Source organism: Callithrix jacchus, chromosome 8 (assembly GCF_049354715.1).
Source record: "Callithrix jacchus isolate 240 chromosome 8, calJac240_pri, whole genome shotgun sequence".
In the NCBI taxonomy this organism is placed as follows: domain Eukaryota; kingdom Metazoa; phylum Chordata; class Mammalia; order Primates; family Cebidae; genus Callithrix; species Callithrix jacchus.
The window spans coordinates 123,089,127-123,117,086 of record NC_133509.1 but is presented as its reverse complement, the minus strand read 5'-3'; the positions used below and the strand labels follow the sequence as shown (position 1 = coordinate 123,117,086).

The following is a 27,960-nucleotide window of genomic DNA, read 5'->3' as shown; positions in this document are numbered from 1 at the left end:
AGCGGCCACTCTGTCCCAAGAAAGCCTTTATATTTGACATATAAAGCCTCATGTGCTGTAATTGCTTATCTCCCTGTTCCCAGGGCAATTATCTTAGAAGCTCCTGTACTGACTAGTCTTGGAGAAAACCATAAAACATTCATCTTTTGTGATCCTCAAAGAATAAAATCGTGAGGCGCCTTCACTGACTGCCAGGGAAATGAGGAAAGAATGCCTCAGTTTGCAGGGATGAGGAATGAATGCCTCAGTTTGCAGGGATGAGGAATGAATGCCTCAGTTTGCAGGGATGAGGAATGAATGCCTCAGTTTGCAGGGATGAGGAATGAATGCCTCAGTTTGCAGGGATGAGGAATGAATGCCTCAGTTTGCAGGGATGAGGAATGAATGCCTCAGTTTGCAGGGATGAGGAATGAATGCCTCAGTTTGCAGGGATGAGGAATGAATGCCTCAGTTTGCAGGGATGAGGAATGAATGCCTCAGTTTGCAGGGATGAGGAATGAATGCTTCAGTTTGCAGGGATGATGATTTGCAGCAGTCATTTCTCAGGATGTGAATTGCTGGATGTTTTAAGATTTTGAGTGTCTTCATTGGAGCTCGAGTGGTCCCATGTCTGCCATTTCTTCTGGTCACAGCCCTGTTGAAGGGAGTAACATTTCACAGGAGGGGGTTTACTGTTGGATGAGGCGCCCATCAGGAAGAAGGTGGGATTTTTCATTCTAAGTGCCTTGGCATAAAGCAAACGCCAGGGGTCCATTCCTCTCTTACTGGAGAATGTTTCTGGGGGTAGGTTGGTCTAATCCCCTCAGAGTGAGCAGGTGACCTCACTCCCTGGAAGGCTAGCGTCTTCCTTGGCTCACTTCACTCCTTGCCTCCAGCAAGGTACTGAAGTCCTCAGAGGTCTCTCCACCATGAAAGGGACACCATCTGTTTGTGAAAGCTTCTCTGTAGAAGAAAGTCCCGGGGCTTTCATCTGCCTGGCCGGGGCTAGGTCTGGAACTGCCTGGAGCATGAGCCTTTTGGAGGGTCTCTTCCCACTTGCTTTGTCTCTCTCTCTGTCTCTCTCTCTCTCTCTCTCTCTGACTGGTCCAGTGACTTTTTATGTTGGTGAATAGGAACTTTACCATTTGTTTTCACTTTATGACCTCTCTGGGATTCCCTCCTCTGTCCTGGAGATGGAGTCTCCCTCTGTTGCCCAGGCTGGAGGGCAATGGTGAGATCTCAGCTCACTGCAACCTCTGCCTTCCGGATTCAAATGATTCTCCTGCTTCAGCCTCCAGAGTAGCTGGGATTACAGGCCTGCTTCACCACACCCAACTAATTTTTGTATTTTTAGTAGAGACAGGGTTTTACCAGGTTGTTCAGGCTAGTCCCGAACATCTGACCTCAGGTGATCTGCCCACCTCAGCCTCCCGAAGTGTTGGGATTATAGGCATGAGCCACTATGCTGGCTCAGGTGTTTTCTTTTAATCCTTTCCAAATAGAGTCTTAGATACTTTGCCCAAGTATACTTGGGTCTTAGACTGTGTTTGATGAGTATTATTTGGCGCAATTTGTTTTTTTTTTTAATTAAAAAAGTTTAAAAATGACATCTAATAATTGTATGTATTTATGAGATACATAGTGATGTTTCTGTACCTGCAATGTATGGTGAGCAGATCAGATCGGGGTAATTAGCATATTCATAATCTCAAAGATTTATCATTTCTTTGTGTTGGGGACGTTCAATATCCTCCTTCTAGCTGTTTGAAACTATAGAATAGATTACTAATTGTAGTCACCCTGCAGTGGTATAGAACACTAGAAATTATTCCTCCTAACTTGCTGTAATTATGTCCCTTTTAACAAGTCCCTCCCTCCCCCCCTTCCTCCCACCCTTTCCTGTTGGCATCATTTATTAGGCACTGATTCTGTGTGGGCTGGGTGCTAGAGAGTTTGCATATGTTACTTAGCTTCATTTGCCTCCCTCCATTGCACCAAGAGGTGGCCACTGTTGCTACCTGTTTTATAGAGGGCAAAGTTCTTGCAACCAGCTAGTGACCAAAGTAGGACTCGAGTCTGGCTAGATCTGACTCCAGAGGCCATAGTCTCTTACCAGTCCTCTCCTTGGCTTGACACAGTGGGTTTAGAGAGTATATAATTGGATCGAGACAAATTCCTCCCCATGAAGGGAAAATCCACTCAAACGACATGATGAGAACATTCCTTTGTGACAGTTAGGGCTTGCCTCTGACACAGAGCTCTCTCTCCTGTCCTCTCCCCATATTTGTAACATTTCTGACATAACAGAGAACCTCCACAACAAGGCTAGGGTGCCGGACCATAAGTCTCTGACTTACTGACTCATTTTATTGGCTGTTCTCATTGGGCTTGACTCCACCGTGCTTTGGTGGAGAAGGATTTAGTCTAAGATGTGGGTAGTCTAAGTGGCATTGAGGAGTGGGTATCGTGCTGTGGTCCTGGGTGTGAACCTTTTGTGTTGTCATGGCAACCAAAGCCACTATTCTGCAGATGAGAGGGCTAGGGATTATGAACTGCCAAACTCCTCTCCATACCCAAGGAGATGTTGGGTGATTTGCATGGCCCATAAGCATTTCTCAAGGCTGTGGCACTGCCCTTCTGCCAGGACCTAAGTCACTCACTTGCTCACTCACTCATTTGTTCACTCACTCATTCATTCTTTCATTCAACAAATTTGTTCATTGCCTACTGTGCTAGATGCTGAGATGTAATAATGAATAAAAGACAGACATGGTCCCTGCCTTCTTGGAGCTTATAGCTAGAATGACCAAATGTCCCAGGTTTTGTGGTTGTGGAGTAATTGTTAATAGTGCCCCTTTCTCTCTCAAAAGTGTTCTGGGGCCGGGTGCGGTGGCTGACACCTATCACCCCAGCACTTTCGGAGGCTGAGGCAGGTGGATCGCTTGAGCTCAGGAGTTTGAGACCAGCCTGGGCAACATGGCAAAACCCTGTCTCTATTTAAAAAAATGCGTTTTGGTTTGAAAGATAAAATATATGGTGACCCTACTTATAGACAGTGGGAAAGGCAAACCTTATGGGTGTTGTTACACAAATAATTGTAACTATAACCCAGATGAGAGTTGCAAAGGAGAGGGAGCTAGAGCTATGGGACACCTGAAGAGCAGAACTGATTTCGTAGGACAGGGATTCCAGGCGGAGGAGGTGGAGTCAAGGCCCTGGATGAAAGGAAGCAACCTGTGTGGCTGAGGACCTGAGAGAAGTGAGCAGATGTGTGCCCAAAGGGCGTTTAGCAAAGGGAACTTAGAAAGCAGTTTGGCTGGAGACAGGCAGGAGCCAAACCATGCAGGCGCTGACTTTGGATTTTATCTTCAGAGCACCCTGAAGCTTACAGGTATATATATTTTCAGCAACGGGGTATATGATCTGGTCAATCAGCACATTACCATTTTGTTCCTTCATATAAACCCAATGGGTTTTAAGTTATTTATTAATTCAATAACTAAACGTTTATGGAGTGACAGCTGTGGCACTCTCTAAGTGTTTTTCTCTGGATTTCTGACCTGAATTGTCCTCAGTGGTGCCAAAACTCAACTCTTGGGGGAAGCCTTTATGGGACCTTTATATTGGGTCATGTCCTGCTTGGCCCCATTTGCCCTACACTATCCTCGCTAGACTCTCTTCGGTGACCTTCACTTTCTCTTTCCCCTTCCCATGACTGTGAGCTCTTTGAAGTTGAGTCTGTGTCTTTTATCAATAAATCCCTTCTGCCTGGCACAGTGGCTGGCCAACAGAAGATGCCGAAGGCTTGAGGAAGAGGGAATGGTGCCCTTTGTATCTGCTTTGAAGACCAAGAACCTTTCATTTAGAACCTTCACAGAAGGAAAGCAAAAAATTCTGTTTCTGTATTATATAAGTCATTCTTTTTGGTCTGGTTGTCAATAGTACTTCTCTGGATCCGCCTCCTGGATTCAAGTGATACTCCTGTCTCAGCCTCCTGAGAAACTGGGACTAGAGGTGCATGCTACCATGCCCAGCTAAGACAAAAACTCACCCTTTTGTCTTCTTTATGCATGAGCAGATTCCCTTGGTATCTATAGCCATCAAAGCTTTACATATTTACATGTTTAGGGACATAAGGCTTTTTAGGAAAGCAGTTTGTTGGAAAGCACAGCACCTGAGATGTTCTTGGAAATCCTTGTTGTGACTCCAGAGTGCAGATCCAGAGCAGCCTTCTCCTTGCGCTGGACCATCCCTATTTCAAGCAGCCTTTTGTCCAGGAAGTTTAGGAAGCAGCTCAGGCAGCAGGTGACCTCTGGTCTGGAGAGTGCAGGTTCCTGTTCTTTGAGCTCAAAGGCTCAACTCAGAGTCGAAGTGACTCTTCCTGGCTATTGCTTTGAATTCAGAAGAGCTGCCCTTTCACTAGCAAAGCAGTTACACGAAAGATGCTTCGATGTGTGCAAGATCACGCCTGCAGCCCCAGCCTGTCTCTACAGGTCTCCAAATCATTATTATTATTATTATTATTATTGTTTCCATCCCTGGGGTTATTGATTTCATCACTGTTTTAGTGAAGGATATCTAAAGCTTTTAAGCCAGGAATTAAAGAGGTAATGGAAATTGGCATGCCACTGGAAAGTGAATTTGCAAATGAGAATTCAATGTTCTAAAAAAAACTCCCATAAAAATAAAACCCAAACCCAGAAGTGAATGCTCCTGTGACTACATTTCTATACAAATGTGCATGTATTTGTTCTCCTTTAGAGTGTGGCTGTGTATATTACGGAATAATGAGATTTTGATGGTGTGTGGTTCCTACAATTGCTCTTATTACTTATCACAATAAAATGTTTTCATTTATGTAACTAATATTTACTTAGTATTTATCATGAAGCAGGTGTTATGTTTGGCTCTCGTGATTTAAAAATAATGAAAAATGCAAGATGCCTCCACCCTGTCCTCAAGGAGCTTGAGGTTCACGTGGATTATATTGCTAGCTAATACTGGCACTGTGCTTACTGTGGACAGGAACTGCTCTAAATGCTTTATGTGTAGTCACTCATTTAAATTTTACAGTGATCCTAGGAAGTGGGGTAAGAAACTGAGACACAGAGAAGTTAAATAACTTGCCCAAACATAAGTGAGAGGTGGAACAGTGACCCAGCCAAGGCAATCTGGCTCTGGGATCCATGCTTTTTAGCCATGATGCTATACTCTAGTGGATAGTTACAGCCCAGTATGATTGGTTCTGGAAGACAAGGAAACACTCAGCTCCTTAGTCACATAGCAGGAGTCTGACTCAACCTATGGGACCTCCAAGAGGACCTTCATTCACCTGTGAGTCAACTGCAGAGAGTCATGATTACTTCCTGATTGTCCTTTAGAGTGACAGGGCTTTGTGTCTTAACACAAGGGGTTGAGGCTGGGTCACTTTTTTTTTTCTGTTTGTCTTACCTATCACCTTTGTAGTAGGCATGTGGTCTCTGGGTCACTGTTTTCTATCTAAAACCAGTGTCCATTGGTTATCATTCAGGCCTGCAATTAAGAGTAGCTTTTTATATTGGGAACATTTATTTTGCCTTCCTTCTCTATGGAAATGGGCCTGCTGGTGCAGCTTAACTTTACTGAGTGTTTAACCTTTTGTTTTTTAAAAAAATGAAGATGAGAAATACAAATTATGACTTCTCTAAAACTGTTCTGCTTTTTTAGTTGGAAGAAGGTGAAATGACAGATGAGCTTTAGAAAAATGTTTACAAGAGAACTATTTGTGGGAGATAGAAGGCTAGAGTTAAAAGAGAGGACTTTTGAGGAGGGGGGATTCAAGATGGCGCAGTAAGAACAACTCAGCATTGTAGCTCTCAGTGAACACGCAGAAGGTGAGTCAAAGCCGCATTTCCAGACGGATCTTTGTTGCCCACAGAACGGGGAAATTCCCAGGTGTAGGAGAGACACGGGACGCTAGCGCAGCTGTTTTGGCTGGAGTGGCCGCTTAGGCCGGCGCTGCAGCGCAGCGGCACTCCGCAACACTCTGCACAAAACACACTGGTCCGGGTGCCCTGTTAAATGGGCAGTCTGAGATTTGGGAGGGCAGATTAGCATATCCATCTGATTAAACAGGACTTGGACAGTGAGCCAGACCAGGAGATTCCTGGGAAGCGGCGTTTGAGCCAGCGCAGTGGGTCGCTGCATGGAAAATCACACAGATCCTGGTGCCCTAACAGCAGGTGACTGAAACACGTGGGAGAGAGCCAACCGTTCAACTTAAAAAAAAAAAGGCACTCTGAGGCAGGGAGCCAGGTGAGCAGGCTCAGTGGGTTTCAGCCCCACAGGGACAAACAAAACGGCAATTCAAAACACTCTGGGTGGAGAGTTTCACTGCAGGCACAGCTGAACCCAGGATGGTGCAGCTCGGTGGGGGAGGGGCGTCTGCCATTACCCAGGCAATCCGCCCCTACTGAGGTATACTCCCATTGCTGATGCAGCCTGCCGTTGCCGAGGCAACCCACCATAACAGAGAGACTCTGCCACAGGGCGGAGCCTGTGGCAGCAGGGTGGAGCCCGTGGCTGCAGGGCAGAGCCCACAGCAACAGGGTGGACCCCACGCCAGCAGGGCGGAGCCTCGGCAGGCAAATAGTGACTAGACTGCCTCCTAGCTGGTCAGGATAGTGCAATGGACTCATAAAGAAAGCCCCAACTCCCTGAGACAGAGCATCTGAGGAAAAAAAGGGGTTTTATGAGTTCTGCTGCAGCAGACTTAAACACAGCAGCCTAACAGCCCTGAGTGAACAACGGAGCTCACAGCACAGCACTTGAGCTCCTATAAAGTACAGACTGTCTCCTCAAGCAGCTCCCTGACCCCTGTATATCCAAAGAGTCACCTCAAGAAGGACTGATCAGACTGACATTTGGTGGGCATCATTCTGGGACAAACATAGCAGAAGAAGAAACTGGTAGCATCCCTCATTGTTCCGCAGCTGCTACAGGTATACCCCAGACAAGCAGGGCCTGGAGTGGACCTCAGCAGTCGTACAGCGGAGGGGCTAGACTGGTAGAAGGAAAACCAATTAACAGAAATACTTCATCAACAATCTGGGTGTCCACTCAGAGACCCAATTGAAAAGTCAGCAACTACTCAGACAACAGGTGGATAAATCCACAAAGATGGGAAGAAACCAGTGCAAAAAGGAGGAAAACACCTGAAACCAGAACACCTCACCTCCTACAAAGGACCAAAACTCCTCACCAGCAAGGGAACAAAGCTGGACAGAGAATGAGTGTGATGAAATGACAGAATCAGACTTCAGAAGGTGGGTAATGAGAAACTTCCGTGAGCTAAAAGAATATGTTCTAACTCAATAAAAAGAAACTAATAACCTTGAAAAAAGATTTGAAGAAATAATAACAAGAATGGACAACTTAGAGAGGAATATGAGTGAATTGATGGAGCTGAAAAACACAACACGAGAACTTCGCGAAGTTTCAACAGCCGAATTGACTAGCAAGGGAACAAAGCTGGACAGAGAATGACTGTGACAAAATGACAGAATTAGACTTCAGAAGGTGGATAATGAGAAACTTCTGTGAGCTAAAAGAACATGTTCTAAGTCAATGCACAGAAACTAAGAACATTGAAAACAGATTTGAAAAAAGATTCGAGGAAATGATAACAAGAATGGATAACCTAGAGAGGAATATGAATGAATTGAAGGAGCTGCAAAACACAACACGAGAACTTTGCGAAGCATGCACAAGTTTCAACAGCCGAATTGACCAAGCAGAAGAAAGAATATCAGAAGTCAAAGATCAACTCAATGAAATGAAACGAGAAACCAAGATTAGAGAAAAAAACACAAAAAGGAATGAACAAAGTCTCCAAGAAATGTGGGACTATGTGAAGAGACCTAACCTACGTTTGATAGATGTACCAGAAGGTGATGAAGAGAACGAATTCAAGCTGGAAAATACTCTTCAGGATATTATCCAGGGAAATTTCCTCAACCTAGCAAGGAAGGCCAACACTCAAATCCAGGAAATACAGAGAACACCACAAAGATACTCCACAAGAAGAGCAACCCCAAGGCCACATAATCGTCAGATTCACCAGGGTTGAAATGAAGGAGAAAATACTAAGGGCAGCCAGAGAGAAAGGGCGGGTCACCCACAAAGGGAAGCCCATCGGACTCACAGCAGATCTCTCGGCAGAAACTCTATAAGCCAGAAGAGAGTGGGGGCCAATATTCAACATCCTTAAAGAAAAGAACTTTCAACCCAGAATTACATATCCAGCCAAACTGAGCTTCATAAGTGAAGGAAAAATAAAATCCTTTGAGAACAAGCAAGTACTCAGAGATTTTGTCACCACCAGGCCTGCTTTATAAGAGCTCCTGAAAGAGGCACTACACATAGAAAGGAACAACCAGTACCAGCCATTCCAAAAACACACTAAATGCTAAAGAGCATCAACAAAATGAAGAATCGACATCAGCTAACGGGCAAAACAGCCAGCTAGCATCAAAATGGCAGGATCAAATTCACACATAACAATATTAACCCTAAATGTAAATGGGCTAAATGCACCAATCAAAAGACACAGACTGGCAAATTGGATAAAAATCCAAAACCCATCAGTGTGCTGTATCCAGGAAACCCATCTCACATGCAAGGATACACAAAGGCTCAAAATAAAGGGATGGAGGAAGATTTACCAAGCAAATGGAGAGCAAAAAAAAAAAAGCAGGAGTTGCAATTCTCATCTTCAATAAAATAGACTTTAAAGCAACAAAGATCAAAAGAGACAAAGAAGGTCATTACATATGGTAAAAGGATTGATACAACAAGAAGAGCTAACGATCCTAAATACATATGGACCCAATACAGGAACACCCAGATATATAAGGCAAGTTCTTAATGACTTCCAAAGAGACTTAGACTCCCACACAATAATAGTGGGAGACTTTAACACTCCACTGTCAATATTAGACAGATCAACCAGACAGAAAATTAACAAGGATATCCAGGGCTTGAACTCAGACCTGGAACAAGCAAACCTGATAGACATTTACAGAACTCTCCACCCCAAATCCACAGAATATACATTCTTCTCAGCACCACATCACACCTACTCTAAAACTGACCACATAATTGGAAGTAAATCACTCCTCAACAAATGAAAAACAACTGAAATCATAACAAACAGTCTCTCAGACCATAGTGCAATCAAGTTAGAGCTCAGAATTCAGAAATTGACCCAGAACTGCACAGCTTCATGGAAACTGAACAACTGGCTCTTGAATGTTGACTGGATAAACAATGAAATGAAGGCAGAAATAAAGAAGTTCTTCGAAACCAACGAGAACAAAGACACAACATACCAGAATCTCGGGGACACATTTAAAGCAGTCTCTAGAGGAAAATATGTAGCAATAAGTGCCCATGCGAGAAGAGAGGAGAGATCCAAAATTGACACCCTATCGTCAAAATTGAAAGAGCTAGAGGAGCAAGAGCAAAAACTCAAAATCTAGCAGAAGACAAGAAATAACTAAGATCAGAGCAGAACTGAAGGAGATAGGGACACAAAAAAAACCCTTCAAAAAATCAATAAATCCAAGAGCTGGTTTTTTGAAAAGATCAACAAAATAGACCACTAGCCAGACTGATAAAAAAGAGAGAACAACCAAATAGATGCAATAAGAAACAATAAAGGGGAAATCACCACAGATTCCACAGAAATTCAAACCATCGTTAGAGAATATTACCAACAACTCTATGCACATAAACTAGTAAACCTGGAAGAAATGGATAAATTCCTGGACACCTGTGTCCTCCCAAGCCTAAACCAGGAGGAAGCTGAAACTATGAATAGACCAATAACAAGGTCAGAAGTCGAGGCAGCAATTAAGAGCCTACCACACAAAAAAGCCCAGGTCCAAATGGGTTCACAGCCGAATTCTACCAGACACACAAAGAGAAGCTGGTACCATTCCTTCTGAAACTATTCCAAATAATCCAAAAAGAGGGAATCCTTCCCAAATCATTTTATGAGACCAACATCATCCTGTTACCAAAACCTGGCAGAGACCCAACAAGAAAAGAAAACTTCAGGCCAATATCCATGATGAACATAGATGCAAAAATCTTCAATAAAATATTGGCAAGCCAATTTTTTATTGCAACAGCACATCAAAAACTTATCCATCATGATCAAGTAGGATTCATCCTGGGGATGAAAGGCTGGTTCAACATACGCAAGTCTATAAACGTAATTCACCACATAAACAGAACCAAAAACAAAAACCACATGATTATTTCAATTGACACAGAGAAGGCATTTGACAAAATTCAACAGCCCTTTATGCTAAAAACCCTCAATAAACTTGGTATCAATGGAACGTATCTCAAAGTAATAAAAGCTATTTACAACAAACCAACAGCCAATATCATACTGAATGGGCAAAATCTGGAAGCATTCCCTTTGAAATCTGGCACTAGACAAGGATGCCCTCTTTCACCACTCCTATTCAATATAGTGCTGGAAGTTCTAGCCAGAGCAATCAGGCAGAAAAAGAAATAAAGGGTATTCAAATAGGAAAGGTGGAAGCCAAATTGTCTCTATTTGCAGACATGATAGTATACCTAGAACACACCATCACCTCAGCCCAAAAACTCCTGAAACTGATAAGCAACTTCAGCAAAGTCTCAGGATATAAAATCAATGTGCAAAAATCACAAGCATTCCTATACACCAATAACAGACTTAAAGAGAGCCAAATCAAGAATGAACTGCCATTCACAATTGCTACAAATAGAATAAAATACCTAGGAATACAACTCACAAGGAACATAAGGGACCTCTTCAAGGAAAACTACAAACCACTGCTCAACGAAATAAGAGAGGACACAAACAGATGGAGAAACCTTCCATGTTCACGGTTAGGAAGAATTAATATCATGAAAATGGCTATACTGCCCAAAGTAATTTACAGAATCAACGCTATTCCCATCAAGCTACCATTGACTTTCTTCACAGAACTGGAAAAAACCACCATGAACTTCATATGGAACCAAAAGAGAGCCCGCATAGCCAAATCAATTCTAAGCAAAAAGAACACAGCGGGGGGCATCACACTACCGGATTTCAAACTATACTACAAGGCTACAGTAATCAAAACAGCATGGTACTGGTACCAAAACAGAGATATAGACCAATGGAACAGAACAGAGGCATTGGAGGCAACACAACATATCTACAACCATACAATCTTTGATAAACCTGACAAAAACAAGCAATGGGGAAAGGATTCCCTATTTAACAAATAGTGTTGGGAAAACTGGCTAGCTATGTGCAGAAAGCAGAAACTGGACCCCTTCCTGACACCTTACACTAAAATTAACTCCAGATGGATTAAAGACTTAAACATAAGACCTGGCACCATAAAAACCCTAGAAGAAAGTGTAGGCAAAACCATTCAGGACATAGGAGTAGGCAAGGACTTCATGACCAAAACACCAAAAGCATTGGCAACAAAAGCCAAAATAGACAAATGGGACCTAATGAAACTCCACAGCTTCTGCACGGCAAAAGAAACAGTCACTAGAGTGAATTGGCAACCAACAGAATGGGAAAAGATTTTTGCAGTTTACCCATCTGACAAAGGGCTGTTATCCAGAATTTACAAAGAACTCAAACAGATTTACAGGAAAAAAACAAACAAGCCCATTCAAAAATGGGCAAAGGATATGAACAGACACTTTACAAAAAGAAGACATACATGAGGACAACAAACATATGAAAAAATGCTCATCATCCCTGGTCATTAGAGAGATGCAAATCAAAACCACATTGAGATACCATCTCATGCCAGTCAGAATGGCAATCATTAAAAAATCTGGAGACAACAGATGCTGGAGAGGATGTGGAGAAATAGGAACACTTTTACACTGTTGGTGGGAGTGTAAATTAGTTCAACCATTGTGGAAGACAGTGTGGCGATTCCTCAAGGCCTTAGAAATAGAAATTCCATTTGACCCAGCAATCCCATTACTGGGTATATGTCCAAAGGACTATAAATCATTCTACTATAAGGACACATGCACACGAATGTTCATTGCAGCACTGTTTACAATAGCAAAGACCTGGAACCAACCCAAATTCCCATCCATGATAGACTGGATTGGGAAAATGTGGCACATATACACCATGGAATATTATGCAGCAATCAAAAATGATGAGTTCGTGTCATTTGTAGGGACATGGATGAATCTGGAGAACATTATTCTCAGCAAACTGATGCAAGAACAGAAAATGAAACACCGTGTATTCTCACTCATAGGTGGGTGATGAAAAATGAGAACACATGGACACAGGGAAGGGAGTACTAAACACTGGGGTCTACTGAGGGGAATAGGGGAGGGACAGTGGCGGGGGGAGCTGGGGAGGGATAGCCTGGGGAGAAATGCCAAATGTGGGCGAAGGGGAGGAAGGCAGCAAAACACACTGCCATGTGTGTATCTATGCAACTGTCTTGCATGTTCTGCACATGTGCCCCAAAACCTAAAATGCAATAAATAAATAAAAATAAAATAAAAAAAGAAAAATTAAAAAAAAAAAGAGAGGACTTTTGACAGTCTCAACTCTGACACTTTCCTGACTACTATAACTGTGGACAAGTTACTTCTATTTTCTGCGATCTCGCTTGTAAAATGGGAATAGTATTAGAATCGACGATAACAGAGTTTTGTGAGGACTGAATAGGATAAGAAGGCAGAGTCTGGCACACTGCAAGTGCTGGCAGCTATGATTAATTTTAGGAGTATTCTAGAACTTTCCCTGGAGTTTCTAGCATTGTTTCCCCTTCCTTGTTTCTCCCCTTATCAACTCATGGGAGATATGGTGACCCATTCTTTTGAACTCCCGACCTCAAGTGATCCGCCCGCCTTAGCCTCCAAAGTGCTTGGATTACAAGCGTGAGCCACCAGGCCCAGCCAATGGTGACCCATTCTCTAAGGAGGCACAGAAAATTATTTTTTTTTGGACACAGAATCTTGCTTTGTCACCCAGGCTGGAGTACAGTAGCATAATCGTGGCTCACTGTAGCTTCCACCTCCTGGGCTCAAACAATCCTCCCACCTGAGCCTCTTGAGTGGCTGGGACTATAGGCACACACCACCATACCTGGCTAATTTTTGTATATTTTGTAGAGATGGGATTTTTCTGTGTTGTCCAGGTGGTCTTGAACTCCTGGGCTCAAGTAATCCTCCTTAGCTACCCAAAGTGTGGGGATTACTGGCGTGAGCCACCATGCCCAGCTGGAAATGAAATCTTAATCTCTGATTAACATTGAGCACTCAAAAGCAATAAGGAGCCCCAAGTAAACAGCTACAATAGAAACAAGACAGCAGAAGCCTCTCCTTTTCATGTTATTAATCATCTAAATATTAAATTTCAGGCTCTGTCAGTGCAATGATAATAGAAGGAATAGTAACCTTCCATTAGTGCACAGTGTAATGAATCAGAATTCTTGTAGCTGCTTTTGTAGCCCAGCACAGTTTTTTTAAAAACAGAAATTGGGTAGGCCCGTTTTTAATGGGTGTAATCTCAAGTGCAGAGATAGCAAGGCATATATCAAACACTCGCCTCAGGACCAGGGCAAGTTTTCAACATCACTTGTCAAATTGGTTATTCAGCCTGTCGAGTGTGAGTCCAGACTGAGATGAAAGAGTGGCAGCTTGTTGGCCTGAAAGTTTATTGATCCTATCAAAGTATACACATCTCTCCCTCCTTCCTCAGTGGACTTGATACATTCCTCATGGCTTAAAATTTATCTTATTTCATCCTTCCATATAGTCAAAGAGAGAGAGAGAGGAAATGAATTCTCCACCATAAGGCACAATTTGGAAGGTACAAGAGCACCCCCAAATATGACTTGGTCTCATAAGATAATATTTAGATAGGTTAGTCATTAGTGAATATCCAAGGTTCTGATGAATTGAGTCTCAGAAATCCCCATTGTAAGTGATTAACCTGTGGTAGCAAAAAAAGCTAGCATGTCTAAGACCATACACGACGAGCATGCCAGCCCATCCTGGAGAGAACTCTCCTCTTCTTCAAACAGATTCTCCACTTGCCCTGTCCTTTCTGCCAGTGGCCACCACTTCAGATTTATAACCAGGCTGTAAAGTTCTGATGAAAACTTGCTGCCTGGCTCCCTGAGGACTCCTGAGGAAATGCTAATATTTGCACATAACCGGATACTTAGAGCAGTAGGAAAATACACACCATTATAATATCCACCACATTACTGAAGGTGCCTCTTTGCGTCTTCTTCATGGTCTGGTCTGCTTTTAGTGAGGGACTCTGAAGTGGAGGTGGTGTGGCAGTTAGGAAGGCCACTCAACTGGATGTGTCCAGTCAGGTTAGCCCAGGCCTGACTACCATGTTGACTGTCTGGGTGGGAGGTAAAGGCACACATGTGTCAGCTCACATTCTCTTCCTCTTATCCTATTGCAAATCACTGGGTGTCCCAGGCTGGGTGTGAGCCAGCCTGCGCTTCTCACAGATGGGAAGCTGTTCATCTGAGACAGAGAAAGAAAGGAACTCGAGGTGGCAAGGAGATGCCTTTGCAGACTTCAGGATGGTGAACGCCCTGTTGACAATTCTAAGAGCATTGTTTGCTAGCTTTGCTGCGTACCAGATGTGTACTGTACACGGAGCTTTACTGTTCTCAGTGTCATGAGTCCCCTGGGGGCAGCAGTGTTGCCCATCATACTAGGTCCCCAGGGCTGAGTTAGTCTATGCTCAGAAGGACTCCGAAAGGATTCCTACTACAAATACTCCTAAATAAGAAATGACTAGGCACAGTGCCTGAAGTCTTATGTTCATTTTTAAACAACTCTGACAACAACCCTGCATGGAAAGTATTAGTCCCTCATTTTATAGATGAGGAAACCGAGGTTTAGAGAAGCTGAACAACTTGCAAGGCTGAATATTTACTGCTCTATCCAAGAACTTACCCTGTTGCAAGAGTAATATATGAGGTGCTTCCACTGTCACCCTCTCTGAACTGAAGCCAAGACATCTCTGAATCAGCCACCAAAGTGCCTCGCTAGTTGTGGCCCCAGAAATCCTCCCTAAGACCCTCCCATGGTTGCTTGAAATATCATGAACTCACCTTGCCCTTGGATGTAAAGTTGCCCTTCCCCAAGCCACAGAATATTCACTTCTGTGGCTGTGGAATATTTATATTTGAAATACTTCTGAAGCAGGAGAAAGAATTGTGGCAAGCAAATTAAATATTGTCTTTCCACTTCAAACCCGAGGCTCTTCCGCCACAAACGTGTGAGGAGGTGGGTGGAGATGTTGCTGCCCTGCTGCTGGGGTTTTGAATCATTAGGGGCATTTTGAGTGGTAATGAATGTGGTCTGCCAATTGCCTTTCTCACAGGGCTTGTGGCTTTCCTTCCAACTGCTAATGTCTGGAATAGGCTCACTTTTAATACACTTCAGAAGCCACTTTCCACACGCATGCCCTTACCCTGCCTCAATCTCTGGCTGAATCCCCAATTCATAATCCCTTTGCTGCCCGTGCCATGTAGGGAGTAAGAACATTGTATATGCAGCCCGCAGATGAAGTTCTTTCTTGAGAGACAAACAGTCTGTTAGTAAAATGACCATGCATCCTGGGTTGCACCTGTCCCATGGTCCCAGCATAGTTGTGAACAGAGCTACCTTTCTATTTGCAAGTTCCCGGCTTTGGACAATAGATCAACTGGTCACCTAGCTACTGGCGTCCATGTATAGGGCACGAAGCTGTTGTATTCTTCACCCAATCTGAGACAAGCTGAGAGATTACTGCTGCACCTTTGTTTGTCTTTCTTTTTGGTGGCACATAAGGAAACAGAGAAACAGATGATCTCACTGAGTGCACAGATCATAGGAGAAAAGCCACAGACAGTTAGTGGTCCCCTGCGGGCCATCATTCATCCCAGTGCAGCACTAACGCTCATGATGGTATTGCGCGCTGTCTGGGGCAGTGATTCATGTAGCTGGCATTGCCTGATGGGAGGAAACTGGTGGGGGAAACCTGGTGGGGGGTCCTGTGAAGGGTCCAGTTACCTCCTCCTCTTCTCTTTCTGCGCATCAGCTACAGACCCGCCTCACTTTGTGAGAGGTTGCAGTTTCTCTCTTAGGCATGTTAGGTAGTCCTAATGCCTGGTGTGGGGGAGGGAGGACAAGGGAGAGAAAGGGGCACAGAATCTTTTAGATCTTGCCCTCTTTCAAGTCAGCTCTCCACCTCTTTTTAAAAGAAATAAGTCATTATTATTTTGTTGTTGTTGTTGAGTTGCTTTTGTGTTTGTCTAATTTTAGAAAAAAGTAAAATATTTTCCTCTTACACGTCTGGGAAGAAAATATATCTAAATTTATTATTTTAGTTTGTTCATTTATTTATTGTTGACTAAAAACTTTCACTCCTGGGTCATTTACTGGGTAGATAGGCGAGTGCTGGAAATTCCAGCTTAGATGCTAAAAAGGAAACCCAAGAAGGAATGGAATTAAAATTTAAAGTAATGCCTTTTTATCTACAGTATCCTCCGTATCTAACTATCTGTCTACTTCTATTGAATTATCTCTCTGTGTGTATTTTTTTGATCTTCATAAGATCTCTCTGAACTTGATAATGGTTGAACTTGTAAGTGAACAAATGATTCTCATTGAGTCTGAAATTATTGAATAGCATTGGTTGAACCTCTACCCTGTAACATCTTTTGAGTTACATGTACAGAGCGCAGTCATGTCATTTCACCATCTGCGTGCTCATACATTCCTAATGGGCTGCCCTCCATTCACTTCTGCAGCCTGAATGCAGAGAAAAATCTTAAAGCAAATGCAATTAATTTTAAAATGTTTTACCTGAGCTCAAACAATTAAGATTATCAGAAAATACTTTAGAAAATTAATAGAAATTAGAACTAGAAACTCAATTAGAATTGTTATTATTGAGTTAAAAATGATATTGCCAATTCAAGTGGTAACAGTCAGTTATAACCCAAGTTTGCTGATTCATTTGAATTCTGGTTGTTTGCCAGAGATTTTGAGAGCCATAAAAATCAGATAGAAAATCAAGTGTCATTCTCAGTCTTGGGGTTTTCTAAAGCCTTACCAGAAGTTCGGTGACTTGTGGGAGAGCTTATTTCTCCTTCTCATTGAGTCTTGCTCTCGAGAAGTTAGTTCAGAGCATCAGTGGCCCTACTGTGTCCATAACAACCCTTATGTATAATTTCCACAAAACTCCTTCCCCAAGGCATTTAGGTGCGTTGCCCATTTTACTGGAGATTTGGCAGGGAGAGAGGAATTGACATAACAGATAGAACTCAGTTAAAATTGGATACTAGATGGAGTTGCTCTTCAAAGCCCGGGGCATTGCCACTACTGAGCCTGAATTTCCCATGTGTCAGTTGACACCTCTTTTTCTCGATGTATTTCTCTTGTCCTCCTTTTTCAGGCCTTCTCCCTTTTCTCTGATCCCTCCCTTTTTGGGTATAAAAGTTAGCCTTTTTCCACTTTAATTAATTTATTCTCTAATTTTATTTTAATGCAGAGTGAATCATCTCTAATCAGCTTCAACAGCCAAATGAAGTTTGGTGTCTCCATTTGCATGTTCAAGGAAGTAGACTAATTAGAAATGATCCCTTGTAAGGTCTCTTCTGCCTAAGTTCTGGGACAATGGCTGTCCTCCTTCCTCATCTGTCTGGAGGTGAGGATGGAAGTTGGGGAGGTGGCATGCATTCTGGGTACCAAAGATAGAGGAAAGCCAAAACCATCTGCTTTGGGCCAGACAGGGTTGAATCCTGGCCTCTCCACTTCCTGGCTGGGTGACCTAGGACAAGTTCCTTAAGTTTCCTGAGGCTGTTTCCCCATCTCTAAGGTGGGGGATAATACTACTTTATTGTGAGTTGTGGAAAGAATAGAATGGAATCATACACAACTTGTAGAAAGGATAAAACAGAATGCACCTGGCGAGAGGCAGGCACTTAACAAATGTTAGTTTCCTTTTCCTTTCAACTGATAAACACTCTCTTGAGGGTTACATAGGTAAACATTAAATATTTATAAATTGCATAATTCAAGAAAAATGAAACTTGAAAAGGAATCTTCAGACTTTTTGATGAGACAAATCAACATCATCCCCGTTTGTCTTACGTGCAAATCTGTATTTCTGTGTGCTATGCTGGGTTTGCTTATGACGTTTATGTGGAATTCTCAGCACCATGAGACTTCTGTGAGCCTAACCTCTCTTCACAGCTTGATAGGAGTTATAAATATTAGGTACTGATGGTATGATTGAAGGCAGCCTAAGTGACTGAAGCCTAGAGCTCTCCCTGTGGTATTAGTTCCAAGTGGGTTCATCAGAGCTGAATAGACAATGAAGATAGAAACCCTGGTAAAAACTTTGTGGCTTGGTCTGATGGTACTTATACAGCACAGTTAAAATGGAGATGTTACCAGTGGAAAGGACTCACCATCCGTCTCCGCACTAGAGCAGAGCAGAACATACCTCTGATGATTATGTGACCATTGTCAATTAGACTGATTTATGCAAAGAAAGTCTGTATACATCCCATGCAGCCAGATTTTAAATTCTAGGGTGCCAGGGTTTGTTAGAAATAGTGGCCGGCTATGGCCTTGCATAATATTCCATGTTCTCTTAGAGGCAGAAAAGAATAGATTAAGAACTTGACAGAAGGTGCTTTTTTCCCCAGTGCAGTCCAGTCAGTTGCCTATGAGTCCACCAAATCTAGCTTGCAGCCTCTTTTTGTACAACCCCTGAGCTGAAAATCATTTTTGTCTTTTTTTAAAGGATTATTTAAAAAAAGAGAGAAGAAAAATATACAACAGAGAGCATATGTGGCCCACCAAGGCTAAAATATTTACTATCTGGCCCTTTATGGAAAAGGTTGTTAATCCCCTGGTCCATCCAGAGTGTTTGAAATAACCCAGATTAAAGAAGGCAAAATGTAACGATGATTGACTTTTTCAGTTGTAATCTGATTTGCGACAACCACTCTGTGCCATGGGGATTCCTTAGGATAAATGTAATTACGTTTTGATATTTGTGTCTTGCTCTCCCTACCTAGAGTTAGGTTTGCCCAAGAAACAGAGTCTCTGTTTGTTGTTCTAGAAGCAGCTCCTATGTCTGTTACCTCTTCTCCAAGGCTTTTGCCTGTTGCTTTTCTATCCCAGCTCACCTGTGTGAACAGCATGGAGTTGGGCTGCCATGACACCACGTCCTACCTTTTCCCCTGGCTTGAAAGACGATGGCAGGGGCCAGCTCAGGAAGAACTGCTATGGAGTTTTTCACCGTATCTTGCTCATGATGAGGCTAGGGAGGGATTTTTAGCAGTATATTTAATTGTTGCTGAAGTATGAACTTGGGGAAGGAGGCAACTGTGAACCGGTGATGCATAGACTAAGTCTCCTGGAAGAAGCAGGGCTCGAATTAGAACCAGGAGGATGTGCACGGTTTGTGGGAGGGCACAGGTACATCAGTATAGGGAACATCTCCTGGCGTGTCCTGCCCAGAGTGGGGAATTTATAGCAGTGTGAGATGAAAATGAGTCAGCATTGTGGCCAGTTTGTTGGGAATTTTAAGGTATATGGAATTCCAAATTCAGTAATCATTGAGGAGTCATTGTAGCTTATTTTTAAAAAGAACAATATGTGTGTGTGTGGTGTGGGGTAGCGGAGAGGGAAAGGACAATCACGAAATTGGCCACTGTTTGTTAAACCCTAACTGGGTGCCAGTCATTGGGCTAAGGGTGTGACTTGGACCATCTCATTTAATCCTCACAACAACCCTGCGGAGAAGGTATTATCTCTAGTTTTCAAATAAGGAAACTGGGCTTAGAGAGGTTCAAATAACTTACCCAAGGTTCGAAGTTAATAAAGGGCACAGCCAGGATGGCTCTTAACTCCTGCCCTGTTGAAACAAGCTCAATGTAAAACATTCTTACAAGGCAGAAAAGAGTGAAAAAGCAACCAAAATCCTGCCTTGCAGAAATGCCCACTTTGGGTGAACATTCTAGACGTGTGTGTGTGTGTGTGTGTGTGTGTGTGTGTGTGTGTATGCATGCACAGCAACTTGTATGCCTTTTGCATAATCTGGGCCACCCCATACCTGCAAGCTTTCTATGTCACCATATTCTATATCCTAGTGTTTCTCCCCCCGTTAACACTAATTTTCTAATGTTCACAACTGGATGCATAGTATTTTGCTTTGGGACGGTACCCTCATCCACTTAACCAGTTCTTTTTAGATCGTTGCAGGTTCTTGAGCAGGGGGATAATTGACCGGAACCTTTCTTTTCTTTTTTAAAAAACAACTTTTAAACGGAGTCTTGTGCTTTTTTCCTTTTTTTGCAGCATGCCCTTGACGCTGACAATGCGGGAGTCAGTCCAATAGGAAACTCTTCCAACAACAGCAGCCACTGGGACCTCGGCAGTGCCTTCTTCTTCGCTGGAACTGTCATCACCACCATAGGTACCCCTTCGTTTGCTAATACCTCTTCCTCTGCAGGTCATCTTGGGCGCTTAGTCAGGGTTTTGTCCTCATCGGGTACACTATAGTTTGAGGTTCAGAGGAGGCTTATGAAACACTGTCATTTAAATTAACGCAGTCATTGTGGTGGCTTTCAACAAACGCCAAAGCAGAATGAAGTATCTCTTTGTCCAGAATGAAAGGCTAGCAAACCTAATGAAAAGGTTAGAATGGAAAATATGAGTTGGTCGGTTGAACTTGGATTACTCATTTGAGCTCAACTGCCATTTGAAAAATTGTGCTTCTTATTAAAGTTACAGAGTAAAGAACCAAAATGTTCTATGAAGTTTGTTATAAAAAACAGTTGCATTCCTCTCACCTTTTCTTACCCTCCCAGAGACTGTCACTTTCATCTGTTTTGATTGTTGATTTTAACATTTATCCCCATGTCTTTAAATATCATGCTTGTTCTACTTCCACAATTTTCAATTTTGGGCATTTTTTTGACTTGCTATTGAGGAAGATGAGGAGTTAGTTCTCTTTCTTCCTCCCTGCCCCACCACAGAAGGGCTCTTTTCCTGTCCTCCTGTCTTCCCAATTTTAATTAGATAGAAGTGAAACATCTGCATTATTTTGACTAGGTAAGTGCTTTTTGCAACTGATCCTGGAATGAACTATGATGACTTCTTTCCTGTATCAGTCTTTGTCTTATTTTATTTGTGTGTGCGTGAGTGTTTTTGTAACACTTAGACAGTTTTGCATTTTTATCTTAGGGGTTAACTTCATTTATTTATTTATTGAGATGGAGTTTCACTCTTATCGCCCAGGCTGCAATGCAGTGGCGCAATCTCGGCTCACTGCGACCTCCGCCTCCAGGGTTCAAGCAATTCTCTTGCCTCAGCCTCCTGAGTAGCTGGGATTATGGCACCTGCCACCATGCCTGGCTGTTTTGTATTTTTAGTAGAGACAGGGTTTCATTGTGTTAGCCAGGATGGTCTTGAACTCCTGACCTCAAGTGATCCACCCACCTTGGCCTCCCAAAGTGTTGGGATTGAATATATGAGCCATTACACCTGGCCTAGGGGCTAACTTTATAAGTATAACAGCGTATAATAATCTCAGTGTTCTATTTATTAACCAATATATATTCGATCCCTATAATGGGTGATGATATCTCTTCTCTCTTTTTCCAACACAAAATTTTAGTGGACATCATCTTTCAAATGATTAAATGTGCTTATGTTTCTCTTATATGATTTGCCAGCTCTAAATGATAACTCTTGGCTCTCAGCTATTACATATAATGCAGTCAGTGAACTTAGCATCTCAACTTCCTTTCTGTCTTCTGCTATCCATTATTACTCATTGTATCACTCTCTGTAAGTTGTATCTCACTTTATTGTGCCTGGCTTCATTGTTATTTGAAGATGTTGAATTTTTTTTTAAACAAATTGAAGGTGTGTGGCAATTCCACATTGAACAAGTCGATTGGTGCCATTTTTCTAATGTCATATGCACCACTCTGTGTCTCTGTGTTACACTTTGGTAATTTTCACAATATTTTCAAACTTTTTCACTTTTAATTATGTCTGCTAAGGATATGTGTGGTCAGTGATCTTTGAGGTGATGATTGTCATTGTTTTGGGGTGTCACAAACCAGGCAGGCCCTTTTAAGATGGTGAACTTAGTAAGTGCCGTGTGTTCTGACTGTTTCACCAGCCGGCCATTCAGGCATCCCTGATCCCTGAGGCACAATGGTATTGAAATTTGGCCAATTAATAACCCTGCAGTGGCCTCTCAGTGTTCAAGTGAAAGGAAGAGTGAGTGCATGTCTCTCATTTTAAATGTAAATCCGGAAATAATTAAGCTTGGTGAGGAAGGCATACAGAACTCCAAACAGGCCAACAGCTAGGTCTCTTCTGCCAAACAGTTAGTCAAGCTGTGAGTGCAAAGGAAATTTTGTGGTTTTTTTTGAGACAGGATCTCTCTGTGTCACCCACGCAGGAGTGCAGTAGTGCCTTCATGGCTCACTGCAGCCTTGATTCCTGGGCTCAAGGGATCCTCCCACCTCAGCTCCCCCTCTGATGGCTCTGAGCAAAGTAAATTGAACATCCCCTGGAAAGGAGTCATCATTGCAGATGCCATTAAGAACTTTTGTGATTAACTGGAAGAGGTCAACATATTAACATTAACAGAGTTTGGAAGAAGTTGATTCCAAGCCTCATGGATGATTCTGAGAGGTTTAAGCCTTCACTTTTGAATTCTATGGAGGCTGTCACTGCCGGTGTGTTGGAATTAGAAGTGGAGCCTGAAGATGTGACTGAATTGCTGTATCTCATGATAAAACTTGAATGTATGAAGAGTTGCTTCTATGGATGAGCAAAGAAAGTGGTTTCTTGAGATGGAATCTGCTCCTGCCTGTAAAGATGCTGTGAATATTGTGGAAATGACAACAGAGGATTTAGAATATTCTATCAATTTAGTTGATAAGGCAGTGACAGGGTTTGAGAGGATTGATTCCAATTTGAAAAAAGTTCTACTGTGTGCAGAATACTATCAAATGGCATTGCATGTTACAGAGAAATTGTGAATGGAAGAGTCAATGGATGCAGCAAGCTTCTTGTTTTATTTCAAGAAATTGTCACAGCCACCCCAGCCTTCAACAGTCACCACCCTGATCAGTCGGCCGTCATCAGCATCAGAGGAAGACCCTCCGCTAGCAAAAACATTATGACTTGTTGAAAGCTCAGATTATTGTTAGAATTTTTGGCAATAGAGTATTTTGAAGTTAAGGCACGTATATTGTTTTTTAGACCTAATGCTATTGTACACTTAATAGGCTATAGTAGAGTGTAATCATGACTTTTATATGCATTGGGAAACAAAAAAGAAACCGTGCGACTCACTTTATTGCAGTGGTCTGAAGCCTAACTCACAATGTCTCTGAGGTATGGCTGTATAAACTCAGGGGACGTAATTTACATTTTAATCTGTTACCCTGATTTTTGCATTCGTTTTCATCATAGCTCTACAGTTAGATATCATGCGTGTTCATCTCTAATCTCTTTGCTGCTGTTTATCTCATGATCACGTACTTGGCTGAAAGTCATCTTCAAGTAGTTGACTTAAGAAAGGCTCAGGGGAGCAACATTCCGTGAGCTCTTGCACTGTTCACAGGTGTAGCTTGACATTTGAAGGATAGTTGAAACAAAATGAAATTCATTTTGTTCACTCACATTTTCCCTTTCTTTTGAGACTGAGTCTTGCTCTGTTGTCCAGGCTGGAGTGCAGTGGTGCGATCATAGCTCACTGCAGCCTCCAATTCTGGGCTCAAGTGGTCTTTCTGCTTCGACCTCCTGAGTAGCTGGGACTAGAGGTGCGTGCATACCACCAGGGCTAGCTAATTTTTAAAATATTCTGTAGAAGCCAGGCCTCTCTGTGTTGCCCAGGCTGGTGTCAGACTCCTGGCCTCAAAGGATCCTCCTTCCTTGGACTCCCAGAGTGCTAGGATTACATGTGTGAGCCACCATGCCTAGCTTCACATTTTCTTTGTAACTGGTCTCAAAGATGTTCCTCTCCTGTTTTCCAGTGTTTCTAGCGGGGGAGGGGGGACCCGATGCCAGCCTATTTTTTCCCCCTTTTATAGGTGACCTGATCTTTTTGTTCAGTGACTTAAAAGGTTATTTCTTTATCTTTCATCTGAAAACATTACTAGGTTTTGTCTGTTTTATTGCGGTAAAGTTTTCTTGCTTGCCAATCTTTAAACGTTTTCTTTGCTGTGTGGTTTTGGTTTTGTTCTTTGGGAGATTACCGCTATACATATTTCTAACTTCTTTACCTGTCTTCTGTGTCTCTCATTTCTTTTCTACTTTTTAACTCTTAAAATTTAGTTTTCATTTTGTTAATTTTATTCTCCATATTCCTTTTCTTTGTATGTTTTCCACAATGCCTATGCTACCACGTGCTCCTTCCAATTTTATTTTTTGTCTTTGTGATCAGTGGGGGATTTTTGATTTTTCCCTTTTCCATTTCATTCCTGAATTTCATAGCTCACATTTCATCTTCAGTTGTTCAATTTTTCCACTGATTTCTTGCATTTCTGCTTTTTGGCTTCTCTGTGAAGATTCTTAGAGATGATTATTTCATACCTGGTTACAATTTTGGTATGGGTTTGGAAGCATTTTTCTGGTGACCATCCTTCTATCCATTGGTAAGTTTTGCTACTTTTCACATTTTTTTTTCTTATGGAAGGTTTATATTTATGCAGGGTCAACTTCTTTTTAAAATACCAAGCAAACTGGATATTCCTGGATCAGCTTTCTGTCAAATGGTTTCATAGGGTCGGGGAGAGGAGAGCAGGGTGAATCAGGGTACCACCCTCCAGTTAGCACATCCTAACTCTCTTCATTTCTGTGAAGAGTGTTTCCTGCAAATAGGGTCCATCTGTATTATTTCTGTCCTAGCTCTGCTGTTTTCTGAACCAGATCAAGTTCAGGGTGGCTTCTGCTGTTATCCCTCTTTATCCTGTATTTCACACTTGGTAAACAGAGGGACATCTCTTTTGAAGTTCAGAGTGAGACCCTCACCTTTATACTTGGATATTTTCTGGTACTTTCTGAAATTTACCATTTTTTCGTCATTCTCCGAGCTTCTCTCTTTTTCTGTTCACATGGCTCTGTCCAATCTCTGCTTCTTTCAGTAGTTCTTACACATATGCTGGAATCTCTGGATTATATCCTTCTTCCAGCTCTGCTGAAAATGAGTTTGAGGGTTTTCTGCCCACATACAATTGTGAATTAACACTGCAATAAACATCTTCATTCAGAAGCAGGAGAGACACCCAGCAGTGACTGGTCCACAGCAATGATGGACAGGCAGAGAGACTCCCCTGTTCTCCTGGTGGGGAAATTCCTCCATTAAAACTTGTTTGTACTTTCTAGGAAGACTTCCCTCCCTTATTGCTTTCTGAGGCCCAGCTACGCCTTTTGAGAGGTTCTTTCCTCTGAGGCACATTTTGAAAATCAACTTCCTATTGGCAAATTTCAGAGGCTAACCATTGTTTTCGACGCACAAGTTTTTATTTTAGTTTTGAGATCTAGCCTTTAGGACCTAGGTTGTTTCTAGGTGAAATAGAAACTTATATGCCACAAGAACACTTTGGATGAAAGACAATTGCCATTCATATTTAGAAAGCCTCTTAATCTAATTATACAACATGCTAGGTTTGCACTGGCAAATCTGCAAATATATTAATGTTAGCTATTAAAAGTGTTCAAGATGTCCATGACACCAGTGGGTCTGGGGCTTAGAAGCCTTTTCTGGCACTCTAGGCCAGGTTAGGTCAGCTTAGTCCACAGATCACAGCATCCAACAAAAGAAGGGTGACCTGGCACCATTTGGTATAACAGCAGAAAGTGTTGGAAACCTGAACAACACCAAGGGCATCACTGTAGTAGATCCTAGAAGACCAATGTCAGGTTTCATTGTGTTCAGCAGACTTTTAACCTGGGAACAAGTGTCATGCATTGTAGGAGGATTTATTGTAAGCCAATTAAAATTGAGAAAGTCTGGGCCACTTCAAGAAGTACATTTTGGAAAATGCTCTCCAGTACCTGGTATTGCATTTGTGAGACATTAGTGTATATTGAAGGAAACTCCTAATTTTCCTGTTTCTTGACACAGCTACATGAATGATCTGTCTGCTGCATTGAAAAACACTGTAGCTACATTGGAAGGCACATTAATGGAATTTATTGTGTTAGCTTGTTAGGAATTCAGGAACTTGGTTTATTGGATAACTATGTTTATTCATCCACATAATATCACGTGACTGAGGAATGGTGGCTCCATCTGCCTAATTAAGAATGTTTGGTATGTGATAGTTTCTGTTCTTTTTTGTGTGTGCTTACACTGGAATCTTTGCATTTGAGTAAATGGCTCTTAGCCCTTGGATTCTGCTGCCTGGCTTCCATTCACTTATTTACCTGTTTCCTCATTGTCATATCCCCAGGGGTTCCCCTCTCCACTCTTGGTCCCCAGGCCTCAGGTGAGCAATCACCTTCTCTAAACTAAGAAATCCAGGGCTTGGCCACAGTTGTTAGTTCAAAGATGGACATACGATCTGGATTAGGGGCTTTTGCTGGAGCTTTGAAGGAAATGATCTCTCTTTCTTACTAAAAGTAAGTCTGGAGAAAGACAGGCCTAGGCACTGACAGTCATTGTTCGCCCCCCCGCCCCCGGCCTGGGTTGTTCTGCCTAAAATTTATGAAACACTAAAGAAGCAGAATGAAAAAAGAGAAGTGGTGAATGGGGTCTCGCTTATATCATTTGAGCTCTGGATGGAGCTACCCATGAAGTGTTAAGAAATAAATGTTAGGCCAGGTGTGGTGGCTCACACCTGTAATCCAGCACTTTGGGAGGCTGCAGTGGGTGGATCACGAGGTCAGAAGTTCCAGACTAGCCTGGCCAAGACAGTGAAACCCCATCTCTACTAAAAATACAAAAATTAGCCAGGAGTGGTGGCAGGTGCCTGTAATCCCAGCTAATTGGGAGACTGAGGCAGAGAATTGCTTGAACCCAGGAGGTGGAGGTTGCAGTGAGCCGAGGTCACACCACTGCACTCCAGCCTGGGTAACAGAGCGAGACTCCATCTCAAAATAATAAATAAATAAATAAATAAATGTTAAACCTCCTTCTATTTACTGGGGTCAGTATATTTTCTTTGGTTGTTTAAGCTAGTGTGCTTTGAGCTTTCTATTGCCTACAACTGAGAACCTCTTAATACACACTTTGGGTCAGAGCTCATGGCAGGCCAGTGAATATCTTCTGACCTCCACAGCTAGAGACTGAGCCTTCTGGCTACTGCAGCTGCCATCTGCCATCATCTTTGGACCATAGACTCTTGATTTAAAGTCTTAGGCAGAGCCTTTCTATTGGTTCAATGCACTCATCCTGGGTGCCTAGGAGGCTGTTTCCTCTGTGGTGGGAGGCAGGACGCTGTGTCATACCAGTTATGCACAGGAAGGGAATCTTTCCCAAAAATCAGAAGGAAGTGGATGCTGAACAGGAAACTACTACAAAACAAACATGCATCAAAGTCAGAAATGCAAAGTTCACTTCAGGATCATCGTACAGTGTGAACACTAGAGATAGGGTCCTTGTTCTATTCAACTTAGAAAACACGCTTTTCCCTCTCACTCTTTCTCTTAACTGAAAAAGGATGCTTTGTAATTTGAATGTCATTTCGTTGGCTAAATTTTAACTCCAGAGTGAAGGATCTTATAAAGATACAGCTAGAGAATTCCAAAGAAAGTCTTAAGAATAATGAGATGCAGAAATAATTGTTTTTCCAATTACCCAGTGGTAAAATTCATTCATTGCATGTGATCACAAGGTTTCAAAGAAAACTCAGAGCCCAGCAATTCGTCCAGTTCTTCCTGAGCAATTTTTCACTA

At 42.4% G+C, this 27,960-nt stretch overlaps 1 protein-coding gene across 4 annotated transcripts in view; it reads left to right on the top strand.

Annotated features, from left to right (window-relative positions):
• KCNK10 (potassium two pore domain channel subfamily K member 10) overlaps positions 1-27,960 on the top strand; it is a 155,059-nt gene that overhangs the window by 74,354 nt on the left and 52,745 nt on the right. For all 4 annotated transcript variants that reach the window (XM_035261229.3, XM_054240249.2, XM_035261228.3 and 1 more), the window contains one exon: positions 20,392-20,509. In XM_035261229.3, coding sequence (XP_035117120.3) covers positions 20,392-20,509 — 118 coding nt within the window. The remainder of the gene's footprint in view (positions 1-20,391; positions 20,510-27,960) is intronic.